At 39.2% G+C, this 15,743-nt stretch overlaps 1 protein-coding gene across 1 annotated transcript; it reads right to left on the minus strand.

Moving 5' to 3' along the window:
- Positions 1-654: 654 nt before the first annotated feature.
- Positions 655-14,630, minus strand: vimar (visceral mesodermal armadillo-repeats). Its single transcript, XM_074094984.1, has 7 exons — positions 14,462-14,630; positions 13,624-14,382; positions 12,394-12,561; positions 10,283-10,465; positions 8,027-8,278; positions 7,136-7,569; positions 655-6,807 (listed from the first exon to the last, which is right to left on the minus strand). The coding sequence occupies exons 1-7, from the start codon at positions 14,466-14,468 to the stop codon at positions 6,391-6,393; spliced, it is 2,220 nt and encodes a 739-aa protein (XP_073951085.1). The 5' UTR covers positions 14,469-14,630; the 3' UTR covers positions 655-6,390.
- Positions 14,631-15,743: the final 1,113 nt, after the last annotated feature.

Genomic DNA, 15,743 nt, shown 5'->3' on the forward strand with positions numbered 1-15,743 from the left:
CTGAGCAGAAAAAAAACCATTAATACATCAACAAAGAAAATTGTCCATCCTGATTATCGTTTTAAATTGAATTTTGTCCCACGGTAAATTTGACTAGTATTGAAAATACAAACAAATATGGATGCACAGAAAGACCAGAAAAATAAGACCAGCGCTGGTGGTTTAAATAACACAAAAAGACTCCAAAAATCAATCTTAAATTTGACAAGGTCCATAGATTTTTTTTTTAAACTTATCATATTTTTTTCCAGAAAATGTAGTCAGTAATAGCCATAGCCAGCGCATCCAATCAATCCTTAAGCTGCGTTTCCACCAATAATGTGTTTTTCATTAACTAATAGAAACCCTTAATTAGCCTAGCCTCGCACAGCACATCCCTTGTGGAAACAGCTGTGCGGAGCGAGGCGAGGTAAAAGAAGCGTTTCTATTGGTTAATGAAAAACACATTCCTCGCATATTATTAAACTTGGTAAGGAAAAACGTGCAGCGGTTATTCATTTGAAACTCAAGCAATCGTTCCGCTAGAGGCGCTCTTCGTGTTTCCATATAAATTGAGATTTTAACGCGAACGCGATCGAGACGTATTTTGTAACCGAAAAATTACACTAAGGGCACAGAACCTAACTGACTCTTAACCCTTAAAAGGCAGAGGCGATTTAGCGACCACTTGCATTGGTTTGGAAACTGAACCTTATTGCTTTCATAATACGTCACAATTTCCATTGTAATTATTGAAAATACGACTAGCTTTAAAAATATTCTTTGTATGCTCCAATAAATGGTGCCTTATAAAGGGTTAAACTCACGAGGTTAAAGTTAAAATTTAAGTAATAATGAAACAACAAAAGTAGCTTTAGAATGGTTTTATTTCAGCGGGAACTATTCTATAACAATGCATTTATGTTTAAACACATTACCAAGATCTGCAGATTGTTCTGAAGCGATATAATATACATTTTGGGATTGTTAAACCATTTATTTTGGTATTTTAATGAAGTAATCGTTCGATTTATTGAAATCTCGCATTACAGTACCTATACTAGGGATGTTGGTCCGTTTAACTACAATAAAAGTGCATTATAACAAGAATAAAAACTTTCAACTATCAAACTATGTGAAGCTCACCTTATTTATAATTAAATTCTATATGTGAAACAATTTTTTTTACTATTCCAATATTTTCAAACATAGTTTTGTAATAAACTTGTTCAAGATTCTTTTTGGGATTATTCTATTACGAGTATGTTCACTCATGAATCATGATATCAAACCCTAAAAAATAACCCATAAATTTCTTGAGTTTACAAGTGAGGTGAGTACAAATTAAGTTTATTTCAACCTTAGTAATGTATATAATTTAACAGTGAATGTTGTGGCATAATGATGCTAATAACTATACAAAGATCCTAAAAAATAAGTTTGAATTATTTTAATTTAATTAGGTATATTAAGATTGAGTTTCACAAACCATAACCGAGCAGTTACAGGTGCACAAAATTATCAGAAATTCGTACTGTAAACAAAATTGGATTTTTGCATTGGTTCATTAGATAATTTTGAACACCTTGCTCCTAGATAAGTTTAGGTACCACTTGATGTCACTAATGTCACAATACACACAACTAACTTGTTACGTATAGTGTGCAAAAAGATTCCAAAAACAAATCTTGAATGAAGCGATTCTATTGGTTCATTCGTCGCAACGCATCCTCGTACCTCTCTGTTGGTAATGCAACCTGTATTGTATGGGGGTTACAATGACGATCTAAGAGTTAATAACTAGTGTATATCGAAGCTTCGTTTCAAAGTATAAGTGCACTATCGGGATTGTTATAGTAAACGTAGGGTGCGTTTAGTGTTTTACCCGGAGTTAATGAAAATGAATGAATGCTTCACAACCGCAATGACACATACCTTTGTGTTGTTTATTTGTACCTAATAATATTATTGTGTCTTGTGTTGTGAATAAATGTATTTACTTTCTCTCTTTCTTTCTTTTCTTAAAATAATGGACGATCTGATAATTCAAACCCGACACAGTTCAAAGAATACGCAAGTTGAAGTGGAATTGGGCAGGCCACATCGCTCGAAGAGCAGATAACCGTTGGGTGGAAAGTTCTCGAGTGGAAACCACGAAGTGGAAGGCGAAGAGGCCTCCCACTAGGAGGACTGATGACATCGCCAGAGTTGCGGGCAAACGGTGGATGCACGTGGCGAGTTGTCGTTCATTGTGGCGTTTCAATGTTGTTCAATAATAGACGGCTTCCGACTGATAATGCTGATAGTAATTCAGTGATAATCATAAGGGTTTTAATTGTCAGATCGTGCATTATTCTTGTTCATTCCGGGTCGACAAATACGGGGACGTACATTAACCGCACCCCGCAAACTTACAAACTGGCGACACGTATGGAACAGTTTCATGTTTTCTACGTACAATAAAGAGTTTTTAGAGATTTTAATACATGTAGCGACATTTGGAGCCCATTTTTGCTAATGTTTTCTGAGAAAAAAAAAATTAGGTGGCGCGGCAAGCGGTCCCTCTGTTGTAAATATATAATATCAATTCAACTAAAATGGCTTTATTGTGTTATGAGATAAAATTACTAAATCATCATCATCATCATCATCATCCCAGCCTATATACGTCCCACTGCTGGGCACAGGCCTCCTCTCAGAACAAGAATAATTTATTTTATTGCAGTATGTGTTACCGCCGGCGTAGGTATGGAATCTGTTTGATAATTCGTCTATGGGCTCAGCAGAGGGCAAAATTTAGAAGAAAACTCTGTCCCAGACCCATCACCAATTTCAATGTTTACTATAATACTTAGAACTATTCGTATACAAGTTGTTCACGAATATTGTATAACGAAAATATGCTCGGTGCGGGGCTTCTTAATTCGCATATATTCATATACATCTTGTATACCAGAAATTTAGAAAAAACCGCGACTCTCAGCTATTCTTACACCATGTATGCATTGTAGGATACTAGCTGTTGCCCCCGACTCCATCCGCGTTGAATTATTTTATCGCTATCCCGCTGGAACTATGCAATTTGATAAAAACTATTCTATGTCGTTCCCCGGGACTAACTATCTCTATACCAAATTTCATCTAAATCGGTTCAGCGGTTTAGACGTGTAAAGGTAACAGACAGATGGACAGACAGAGTAACTTTATTTATTTGTTTGGATTTGGATATATAAGTTACTTGGTTGTAATTGAAAAGAAGCGCGATTCTTTCCCTTTCTTATTAGGATAATTTTTAATTAAGACTACTAAACTCTATAATGTAATAATAATTGAAATAATTATTAATATTAAGCGGCAATACTTTACAAGTACACTAATAACTATTTAAATACAATGCATTATTTAATAATATTGTACTTTGAGTATTTCGTCTATATTGCTGTTAACTGTACAAGCTCGACCAATTAATAAAAAAAACATTATCATATTTATTCACGACTTTACGTTCTTAGTAATAAGGACTTTATCAGTGAGTTACAATATAAATGTCAAGATGTAACATACAGGGTGGAAAAAATCTATGGGCCCTGGAGGGCAACTACCTTAAATCCTTTAATTAGGTAATTGTACTGAAAGGAAACATTCCTTTATTTTTAAAATGAAATAAAACTGCATTCAAGATCTTCTAAACTTCGCTTGTCTCACTCGGGAATAGAACCAACTAAAATTTTTAAAAAAACTCGTTATTTTACTATACAAATCGATAGGATTATTGTGCAGGATAAAATTTGTCTAATAAACATTTGGCCTTACACTCATTTGTTGTACGAGATACCATGAATGATAATATTTACATTACAAAGCACTTAAGGATTTTCTTATCGAAGTCTTCAATAAGGTTTTTAGAGATAAATAAAATTAACAAGCTTGCACTTTATAATTACGTATGATGTCTTTGAATGTTAGAGAGGAGAAAATTATAACGTATCATTTACTTGTTACACGTGAAGTACTAGGTAGTGTTAGTAAATATTTTAGTACCTGAGCGACCGAGCTCCGCTCGGGCTTAAACTCGGTAACTAGCGTTTTCCCAGAGATAAGACCAAGCAAGATCGATTTTTCATCCCTAAAAACCCCTACATACCAAATTTCATCAAAATCGTTGGAGCCGTTTCCGAGATTCTTATTATATATTATTATACAAGAATTGCTCGTTTAAAGGTCTCGAACAACAGATGAGGGTAGGGTCAAATGTTAATTAGATTTTTTTTATCCTGAAAAATAATCCTATCGATTCGTATAGTAAAATAGCGTGTTTTTTTTTAAATTTTTAGTTGGTTCGATTCCCGGGTGATACAGGCGAAATTTAGAAGATCTTTGAATGCAGTTTTGTTTCATTTTAAAAATAAAGGAATGTTTCCTTTCAGTACAATTATCTAACTAAAGGATTTAAGGTAGTTGCCCTCCAGGGCCCTTAGGTTTCTTACAGCCTGTATAATAATAAATAAGGTAGTGTAATAAAAATTATAATTAGTCCTTAACCCGTCACGCTCACGCGTCCTAGAGACTACATTAGTCATTAACTTTTTTTGCGGGAAATGTCCTAGAGATTACTGGGAGACTACTGGTAGTCTCTAGGACATTTCTCGCACAAAAAAAGTTAGGGACTAATGTAGTCTCTAGGACGCGTGACGGGTTAAGTTAGATTAACGTGACCTGACGTGACGGGCGATACTTTTTGGCACGGCGTGACATCACGGGCCACTCCTGAACTTTGACGCGTTTCATCTTTGTCATTTTTTGTTTGATTGACATAAGAAAAAAAAAACGTGTTCAATATTTTGTGGTAATTTAACTCAAGGATATATTGCTATGTATTATAATAAGGAAGTGTAAGTGTAGTTCTAGGGAATTAAGATTATATCAGTGTTAGTGAATAGTTTAAAACTGGAATGATCTAGACTTACATAAAATAATTTTTACTTTCTTTTACACATTAGGTACCCTTATAATTATAAATCGAAGTTAATTGTGATTTAGAGCTCGACTTAAAAAGGAATGATATAATAGTTAAGCGTGAATCGTGTAATGATTATTCGATGGTATATCGGCTAGGTGTATTGAATTCGTTAAAATACTAAATACCTTACCTACCCCCTTTATCTATAAACGTAAGGCACTCGTCCCACCGCCGACGATAATCGAGAAGCGAATAGAGCTAGAAACTATAAAAGAGTTGGTGAGTAGCGAGAAGCGAGTGCGTAGTTCCTATAGTTTTATCGCTGGGCTATTTATAAGCGAGAGGTGGTATTTTTTTTTTGACATTCATAAGTGCTTGTTATAGCCTAAATTGAATAAATATATTTTGTTTTTGACTTTGAGAGGAGCGCGACGGGCGATCACTCGCACTGTAGATTAAAATGACGGCTGTTTGTTCTCTCGGCTTGAGTTCTGATTGCCAAGCGAGCATCACAACACAACAGACTATGTGTGTTTCTTTTACTGACACGAGGTCTATATTTATTGTTCGTTTATTGAGCAAGAAAATAGTTCATATGCTAGCTAATCGTTTCCTCGCCGGCAGTAAGACAAGTGCCTTAAGATTAATTTGTCGGTATCATTTTCACTACATTTAATTTTGAAAGGCAACGAATTTTAGCCAAATTAATTTATATTTTTTATGAACAAGGGGTTTAGTTAAGTGCGTATTATGTGTTTGTGTTCTTATGAATCGAAAATTACTTAATATAATAAAAAATCTATAATATGACTAGATTTTAGTGTATACAATGACGCATAGTTTGTATACTTAATAAATACTCGTAGTATTTGTAGACATGTTATTAATAAACGTAAGGTCTGCTTTGGTACCTTAGGGATTTCAATGTTAGACAGAGACAAAACATACAGAGAAAAGAAAAGAAAGCATGTCATTAATTTTGAAGTCACAAAAAGCGACAAAAACCGTGTCAGATTCACGATCAAAATAATTTAACAATGTTTAGAGACATTTCATTATCAGGCTTACCCCTGTGACAGATACCGATAATGCTGTTTCTGTTTAGCACGTTTGATTAAACAGAGACGGCATCACGTGCAATAACAGGAATTTAACAGAGAATGGTGATATAGGCCCATATTCTCAAATAACCAGTCATTTATTTTTCAGGTTATTTGCTCTTCGCCACACACAGAAATAGAATCACCTTCCGAAACTCATAATACCTTTAAAAAATGACGTTCATAGCTAAATCACAATCACAAGATCGTCTTAAGCCCGGTTTAGATCTGCAAGAAAAATCGTGCAAGTTGAATTACATTGCGAGACCGTAAGGCCAACGAGTTTCTAGTGGTCAATCGAGTGCCGCAATATAATTGCAAAATTGTTTTTTTACATGTCTAAACTGAGCTTTACTCCGTCTTATCAGATACAACTTCGATAACAGCTAAAACGCAGCTTTTCAAATCATCATTGAGATCGCTCCTTGTTTCCATTAGTTTCCGTAGTGAGTCCTGCACTTTAGAATCTTTATAATCCAACGCCAGCTGGTTCACTTTGGACGTTACGTCAAGGAAAGCCAGTAGGTTTTCGACGACTTCTATAGGCATTTTCGCGCAGTTGGTCTCAACAAGAACTGATACGTGCTTACCGATTTCTGACTTCAAGAGGTGGGCGATTAATTTTTTTTCGTAGTCGAAATCTGGGCCGGCCGGTTTGTCTTTGAGCGAGTGTATGGCGAGCAGAGTGAGAGCGAGGATAGCTTCGTTCTGCATGACGGAGTGGGATGCCACTAGCATGTTCACGAGGCTCGATACGCAGCCGTCGACCTGTAAAATAGAAAATATTGTAAGGCTACATTCTGACTTGACGGTACGGTATCAGTGCAGTAAAGTACAGTCAGCAGCAGAAGTGGATGAGCGGTTACGATGCTCAAAATGAAACACACGACTCTACGGCCAAGGTAATAAGGGTGTTTAGATCATTCTGAGCACAATAACTGCTCATCTACTTCTGCTGCTGACTGTACGCTCAGTAATTGTTTTATCGATTCGTTACCGGCCAACTATATTTGAATGCATACTTGTTGCAGATAGAGCACCCACAGCGCTTGCTCCCCGCGGCAGCACACACACACACACACACACACACACACACCTGCAGATAGTGTCGCCACAGCGCGGGCTCCCTCGCCAGCTGCTTGACGCTCCAGGCGAGCAGGCGCGGCGCCTCCCCCGCGGCGCCCGCGTGCCCGGCGGCGCCCCAGGGCGCCACGGCCGCACACACACACACCTGCAGATAGTGTCGCCACAGCGCGGGCTCCCTCGCCAGCTGCTTGACGCTCCAGGCGAGCAGGCGCGGCGCCTCCCCCGCGGCGCCCGCGTGCCCGGCGGCGCCCCAGGGCGCCACGGCCGCACACACACACACCTGCAGATAGTGTCGCCACAGCGCGGGCTCCCTCGCCAGCTGCTTGACGCTCCAGGCGAGCAGGCGCGGCGCCTCCCCCGCGGCGCCCGCGTGCCCGGCGGCGCCCCAGCGCGCCACGGCCGCCAGCGCCGCCGCGTCCGCCGCTAGCACTCGCGCCACGCATTCTGTACACCAAACGTGCTTTTAAACTACCGTTTTGACGTGATCGGCTACTAAGAGGTCATCCATCAATTACTCATCCACAAATAATAGTTTTGGCATGATTAAGTTTTTAACCGACTAAAAAAAAAGGAGGAGATTATCAATTCGATTGTATTTTTTTATTAATTTACTTCTTAGTAACCCCTGTTTAAAATTCATTTATTTAAGTTGCACTTTTTACATTTAGTCACTGACTTATTTATGTGTCCCAAATTTCAACTCACATCGGTCCAGTAGTGTCAAAAACAGACACACGAGTGATCCTTTACAGGTGGATTTTCCCTTTTCAATTACAGTACCCTGCAAAACCCCAAAAACTGTAGTACTGCACTTTTCACATATTTTCCTACAGTCCACTTCCCCTTTCTCGCACTCATTATAACAGCCGAAAATCTCGGAATTTCTGTTTTGTACACTTACCCTGTCCATCGACCAGCATCCTCAGAGCAGCCAGCAGTTTATACGCCACCTGGTGATCCTCGACAGCTGGCAACGCCGCGAGAAGTGCGGGCGCGGCGCGGCCGCTGCGCGCCGCCGCTTGCTTGTTTGCCACCGGCACGATCAGGTTACGGAGAGCTGATAACGCCGCGTGCTGGATTTTGGTCGAGGTTGAGATGTCACCGGACTCTTTCTTCAGTTGGAGGGCTAGCTTGTGGTGGTGCTCGAATATGTCTGGCGGGTTACAAGGACAGGTTCTGATGAGAGCTGATGAGGGCTTTAATTCGCGGTCGAGCCGGTTGGGTATTGGGGTTATGACGCTTGAGTTGTTTGTAGAGTTGGGCCGTTGATTACGAGACAGAAGCTGCGGCTCCGCTGATGCGGAGACGTTCACTGTTATTCAAATGCATCTTTGAACGCCACAATGAACAACACTGAAATCTGTATTCACAGGTTGCCCGCAACTTTCAGCGATGTCGTCGACAATAATGGGAAGCCTAAATTAAGATTGTGTTTTTTGGAATCTTTTTGTATTTTTTATTTCAATTCCATTTTTTTTTGGTTTCGATTCCCAGTGCTGGTCTTATTTTTCTGGTTTTTCTGTGCATCTATATTTCAGTTTGTATTTTCAATGGGAAGCCTGCCGACGCTAGATCTTCCTATTCCTAATCATGATCGCCACACAAGAACTTTTCTGCCACACACAACGGTTATGTTCTACAAGGGAAAAGGGCGTCGAAGAGCGTGGGAAAAGTATGTACAGTCGAGAGCTTTTGAAGCAAATGTAAACTTCCTTCAACGTGCCAAAAAATAAAGGCTACCTTTTTTCAATGTCTCCACTAGACGACGCCCTTGAACTTAAACATTCTTCGAGCTATGTTCAGGGCCGGATTAACCATAAGGCAGAATAGGCACTACTGCACTACACGCGCGTACTGAAGAAATTTAAAATGTTTTATAAAATGAAAATTCAATCGTAAAATATTTATCCTTTCGACACATGCTGTCAGTTCATTTGATTGAACTTGAAAAGAATTGATGATTTTCCTGACCTTACTGATTGAAAAAGAAAAAATTAAACTTTAGACGCTTTTGTTTCCCTTGGCAAAAACAAAAAAGTTGAAGTTGAAGAGTTGATGATTTTCCAATGACTGAAAAGGGGCCCTGAGAATTTGCATTGCCTAGGAGCCCCAACATGGTTAATTCGGCCCTGGCTATGTTGGAGGCTTTAAAAAATATACCTCGTCAGGCGCGGCGCACTCCGCGATATAGGTAAGATTCCGTAAGTATCAAAACACCCCACGCCGGCGTGGGTTAACTCACTAGGGTTATGAGCACCACCCGGCATGCACGCTCGCAGTCTCTCGCTCGAACTAGTCGCGTCGCGTAACGCTACGTGTAGCTGTGTGATTTTCGTGAAACTGGTTCACGATGAGTGCAAAAAATATTGCATTCATATTTATTTTGAACATGAAACTACCGTGAGATTCACTCATATTAAATATAATGACCCGGATAACTCACGTCTTAAATCGAGTTTAGCTTGACAGGTTTGGGGTTTAAGACGTGAGTTATCCGGGTCATTACATATTTATTTTATTTATATATTCATATTCTGTACATAACATTACACTAACTAACCCAATTCTGTTCGAAACCATATTAAGTGCGAGTGCGACAAAAGATCAGATAGGTACCTAATTCGCGATTTACCAATGCCCACTGCGGGCGTACAAAACCTTTGAGGCAGCCGACGACGCATTCGGCACGCGACCTTGTACAATTATGCATTTTGTGACCGTCAGAGATCGTAGGCGCGTCAATTTAAAAATGCTAGAAAACTAAGTATTTGTCCGAATTTACTCTTAAGTTATATGTGAGTATTATTTTTTTATTGGCTTACAACCCTATCCTAAACCAAAACGTTGGTGCTTTATAATAACGACCTTCGCGCACCGCACTAGAGTTCAATGTTGCTTGATGGTGCGCGGTGATTTTGCTAATAAAAATTACGTAGGCATATAAAATGGCGGCTTTCGTCAACATCAAAAGAGAGAACCTTCTGTACTTGTACTATTACTTATTCTGTGACCTCGTTGAGTTTCTTGCCGGATTCTTCTCAACAGAGGTTTTTCCCAACCGGTGGTAGATTTTTTTGACATTCATCAGTGTTTGTTATAGCCTAAATTGAATAAAAATATTTTGACTTTGACTTTTGACTTTGCTATTAACACTTACCGAGGAGTTTGTCGAAGATTTTCGCCTCCATCATTCGAGTGCAGTAATCGTCTTGCCTCGCGAAGTTGCCGACGGCCAGCACGCCCGTGCTCAGGAGGTGCGGGTTGGGCGACTCCAGCCAACGCACTGTCGTCTGGTACACCGCGCCATTGCCGTTATCGTACAGGTTGTGCATCGCATCATCTGACAACAAATTGTTCACTATCAAACTTGGAAATCTCTTTAAATTAAAAAACAGAATAGAAAAAGCAGGAGTTTTCCATCATCTCCTCATTGGCGGGGCTCACCCGCCGTTTCCGGTGTGTTACGAAAATCGAATAATAATAACGTCCGTCACCTAAAAAACCCAATCACCACTGCCGTGTCTGGCGTGTGGTCGCAGAATTAAGGAGCGGCCACACCGCTGCTTAAAAAACGGTGACGGTACGGAATCGCAGTGACGCATCGTATGCGCACCGTTTTTATCGCATGCCCTCCACACCGCTGCTTAAAATACACAGACGGTGCGGAATCGCAGTCACGTCCGTTAACGTCACGACTTTTGGTAGAGAACAGAGCATGCGGTAAAGTCCTGACGTTTACGGCACGGCACTGCGATTCCGCCCCGTTAGCGTATTTTAAGCAGCTGAGTGTGAAAGCATGCAAAAAAGAGGTGCGCATACGATGCGTCACTGCGATTCCGTACCGCCACCGTTTTTTAAGCAGCGGTGTGGCCGCTCCTTTACAATTAATTTGTTTCGTAAACATTATCCTTAGATTTTCGAAGGACACGGGAAAAGGCGATTGAATTAAATACTCCTGAGCCACACCATAAATACCGAAAAACTCAGAGGCACACTCCAGGCTCGAACCCATAACCCCTTTGCTTCAGAGACCTAACACCATAAGATAATAAGACAAAAATACGCCGTAAGAAACTAGACTTGAACCTGTTTTTTTTTTATAATTCTTAATCTTGCAATCAGTCCCTAGACTATAAGCAGATGGGTTGAAGTGAGGTTGGCTTGTCGCGGAGGATCCCCATCGGGAGTCTCTTCTCTTTTAACATCAACGCTTCAGCTGTCTGTGCCGTTTGCTAGATATAGCAGATCTTTTAAAACGCTTTTTATGAGCTGGCTTGGCTAAACTGGTAGCAAGACGATTTGGATGCCTTTCTACTCTTTGTTTGTAGCGGTTAGCAACTGAGGTTATTTTATCCTTCACTGTGTTCATTTTCAGTTGCTCGTGAACCTCCGAGATTTTGATGAACCATGGTGCATTTGAGATGCTTTAAAGGTGGCAGCAGAGCCCCAGAGTTGTATGCCGTAAGTCCATAACGGCTTTAAGATGGTCTTATGCACTAGTAATTTATTATCCATGCTGAGTACAGAGTTTCTCCCCAGGAGCCACTGCATGACTTGAACCTGAAGCACAATTACAGTGCATCCAGATTCTAATGCAAAATAAAATTCAGATAGCGCCTTTTGAGTCGCAGAAGCGATGTAGATCCTCTTACCTTGATCAAGAGCTAGAGCCCATGCTGATTTCATAAATTGATGTAGTAACGGATGGTATGTGTCTCTTGGATAAACCTTATGGTGCTGAGCTAATGCAATTAGCCAGGGAGAAGTGTTTTGCAAAGTTTCAGGAAATGTTCAATATTGAGTCCATGCCTAAGACCATTTGGTACGGCACCATAGAGTTCAAAATACCCTGGTTTGATAATTCCAGCCTCCCCAGGGATATTCTTGTGTGGGCTTTTCGTGTGCGGTCCGGTCACATTCTACTAAACTGTTTTTTGAATTTGATGAGAGTTGTACAATCACCTTTGTGTATAGGTTGTAATAAGACTGAAGACCTTAATTCATTTTCTTTTGGAATGTGATCAGAATAAGGACAGAGACGAGACGAGAGAGGTATTTGGATGGTATGGGCTTGTTCAATGGAGGTGTAAATGTAATTTTAAGTCGCCCGCTTTCAGAAGAAGCAATGCTGATTTACAGGTTCATTAGACAGGCCTTTGCATCCAGAGACGTAATGAGGCTTTCATAGTCACATTTAGTGTAAAATACTAGATAAAAAAAAATTGGTGTAAGTAGTTAAAATAATTATTATGCAATGCACGTCCTCACCGCCCGTCAGCACGATGATGATCAGATCGCAGGCCTGCTTGATGAGGGCTTCCACGTCTGCGTCGTCGGCCCGCAGCGCGCGCGCCGCCTGCCGCCGCACCAGCTGCTCCAGCCGGCAGCACATCAGCTCCACACCCTCGAGCTTAGCTAGCAGGCTCTTAACTGACTCTGGGAACATTTTTATAACAGTGTTAATTAACAATGGAAAAAAATATTGTCTGTGTGTCGTCTATAACAGAAGTTATTTGTTTTAGGTCTCCTGTCTTCCTCGCCCAAGATCAAAATTTCATAAACCGAACAGTCTCCTCAGTAATTAATGTGTCTGTCGATATTGGCCAAATATGTCTTGCTAAAATAGTTAGACTGAAATACTTAATTTAAAAAACAGGCTTTTTTTTCTTTAACAGATTTTTTTTAGTTCCCACATATTTTATTTTATTAGTTTTGACTCCTCTTCCCCATTCTGTACAATGGGAACCATCAGATATTACTGAGTGGCCAAGGTTGTCAAAAATATTGGAACATGGACCCTATTATTAAGGTATTAGAGTTCATGTATCAATATTTTTAATCACCTAGGCCGCTCCGCAATATGTGATGGCGACTGTAAGCAAAAGTAAGCATAGTTCTAAATCCATGCTTAAAGTAAGCAATGGTATATTTTTTTAAGCACTCTGTATTTTAGGTACATTTAATAGTATTACTCTTTAAGTCGACTATGGATAGTCCATAAGTGCAATTTTCATCAAAATCTTTTAAAAAAACATAAAGAAAATATTTTCTTTTATTGGCATATTGAATAGGTAGGTAACTTAACTACTGTATATTTACACAGGCATCAACCTAAGAAAAATTGCTGGCACATTTAATTTATTGATAAATATGTTGTGTGTGTGCTAAATTTCGCTCAAAGAACAAAATTATTTCTTAAAAGTATAGGTAACAAGAAATGGGAAAACAAAAAGGGGAAGACCACAAGGAAGGTGGGATGACGATATCAGACAGGTCGCAGGAATATCATGGAATAGAGCGGCTATAGAAAGACGAGAATGGAGAAGATTGGACGAGGAGGCCTTTGCCACCTCACAAACGGACATGCAAAAAATAAGCAAACAAGAAGTCTATGAATAAAAGAGAAGGAAAGAAGTGATGAAATACATTTATACATTCTTGTAATGTTACATGCTGTCCGATTAAAGGCTTATAATAATAATAGGTAACTAAGCTTACCATGTTCAGCCTGCGCATGCAAATGCTCAAGGCATAGTTCCGAAATCTCAATGTTGGTGGTCTCTTGTAAAACATTCAGAACTGCTCTGTTGACCTCAGGCTCAAACAGAACCTCTGGTGTGTTGTCACTGATGACACTCAGAACCAATAAAGCTGTCGACACAAAGTCATCATTCATGTCATCGCTGTCAAGCTCTGTAACCAAGATCCTTCGGATCAGCTCAATCACTCCACTCTCTACTAGAGACTCAGAGAACTGTTGCCCACCAATACCATAATTCAAAATAGTTTTAGTCGTAAATATTTTTATTTCATTCAAAGCTGCTGTGTTGTCATCCAAACTTGTTTTTAATAGATTTGTGAGTAGAATTACACCTTCTTGGTCATGAAGCAGCTTTCTTGACGTGTCGCAGTCACAACACAAGTTGCCAAGCGCCCTGCAGCAATGCTTAACTAGCTCTGTTCTATCCAGGGTTACTTCTTTGCGAAGAATGCTTAGGATTGCCTCTATTACCTCTTTTTTGGCGAATGTCTCTCGTTTGTCCTCGCATTTTGCTAACTCGGCTATCGCTTGCACCGCAAGTGTTACAATTTCATGGTCACTGTTGTTCAATAACGCCGTGAGACAGTTTGAAACATCATATTTGTAGTCTTTCCCTACTTTAATAATGTCGTTCAATTTCGCTTTTAAATCATTCGCATTCGTAATATTTTGAATTACCAGGGTTTCCAGAGAGTTAGATTTCTTTGCAGAAGGGCCTGGAAACACAGGAAAACCACGTTTTATTGTATTAAAAGACAAAACATCACTAAGATTTCATCAGTGATTAAAACATACCGTCCATCGTGAAAAATTAATGAAGGAGATAATGTAGAGATTTGAATATTTACTGAAGAAAGAGAGGTGTCATTTTTAAAGTTAACAAAACGTTATTGAAATGTGAAGAAAACGTAAAAGTGTAAAAATTAATTCCGACCGAAAGCGATTAGCGCTTTTTGGATTTGGATTAGCCTTTTGTCAAAAAAAATCAAAATGTCAAATCGCTTATGGAAAGGTTACTTGAGCTACTAATAAAAACGTGCTAAAATACAAAAATATAATAAATCAATCGTGACCTTTTGACTGTGTAAAATTAGATGTAAAATTTCATAGTTAATCAGTTCATTAGTTCATGCGTAAAAGTGGTACAAACAAACAAACTTGCAATAATTAGGAATGAGTTAGAATATTTGGCTTAAAGGTCTCGTTACGTTACCAATGCTGAAAAAAAATAAGATATTTTTTTTTTGTGGGATTTGACGTTTTGAATTGACTAATGTTGCCAATTTATTCTCTTCTAATAACTTCTTAACTTTTTCTACTCGTTTAGCCACAAGACTACATCTCTGAAGTTATCACACAGTACAAACATATTGGTAGCGAGCAGTGGGCATTAATTAAGCTGCTGATGAGAGTCCGACTTGCACTCGGCCGTTTTTAGAGTTCCGGAGCCAAAATGGCAAAAACGGAACCCTTGTAGTTTCGCCATGTCTGTCTGTCTGTCTGTCCGTCCGTCCACGGCTTTGCTCAGGGACTAACAATGCTAGAAAGCTGTAATTTTGCACGGATATATATGTAAACTATGCCGACAAAATGATACAATAAAAAATAAATTTTTAGGGTACCTCCCATAGACGTAAAGTGGGGTGTTTTTTTTTCATCCAACCCTATAGTGTGGAGTATTGTTGGATAGGTTTTTTAAAACCATTAGGGGTTTGCTAAGACGATTTTTCGATTCAGTGATTTGTTTGCGAAATATTCAACTTTAAAGTGCAAATTTTCATTAAAGTGCGAAGCCGGGGCGGGTCGCTAGTTATTTAATATTTTTTCTCAGGGTCGCTAGTCGTTACGTGTAATTTTAGTGAATCCCAGCTGATAAGGTTGAAGACGTCAAATATTGCTTGCATTTTAATCATACCAAATCTATACAAACGCAAACAAAACATATGCATAAAGGAATACTTACCTAATTTAATACCTTTAATATATTATAAGGATAATTTAACCCAATAAGTTAATTTAGTCTGAATCAAGACAAAAAAATTATATGCAGGATTAAAATGAATGATTTCAATTGGAG

The sequence above is a fragment of the Choristoneura fumiferana genome, chromosome 12 (genome assembly GCF_025370935.1).
Source record: "Choristoneura fumiferana chromosome 12, NRCan_CFum_1, whole genome shotgun sequence".
Taxonomy (NCBI): domain Eukaryota; kingdom Metazoa; phylum Arthropoda; class Insecta; order Lepidoptera; family Tortricidae; genus Choristoneura; species Choristoneura fumiferana.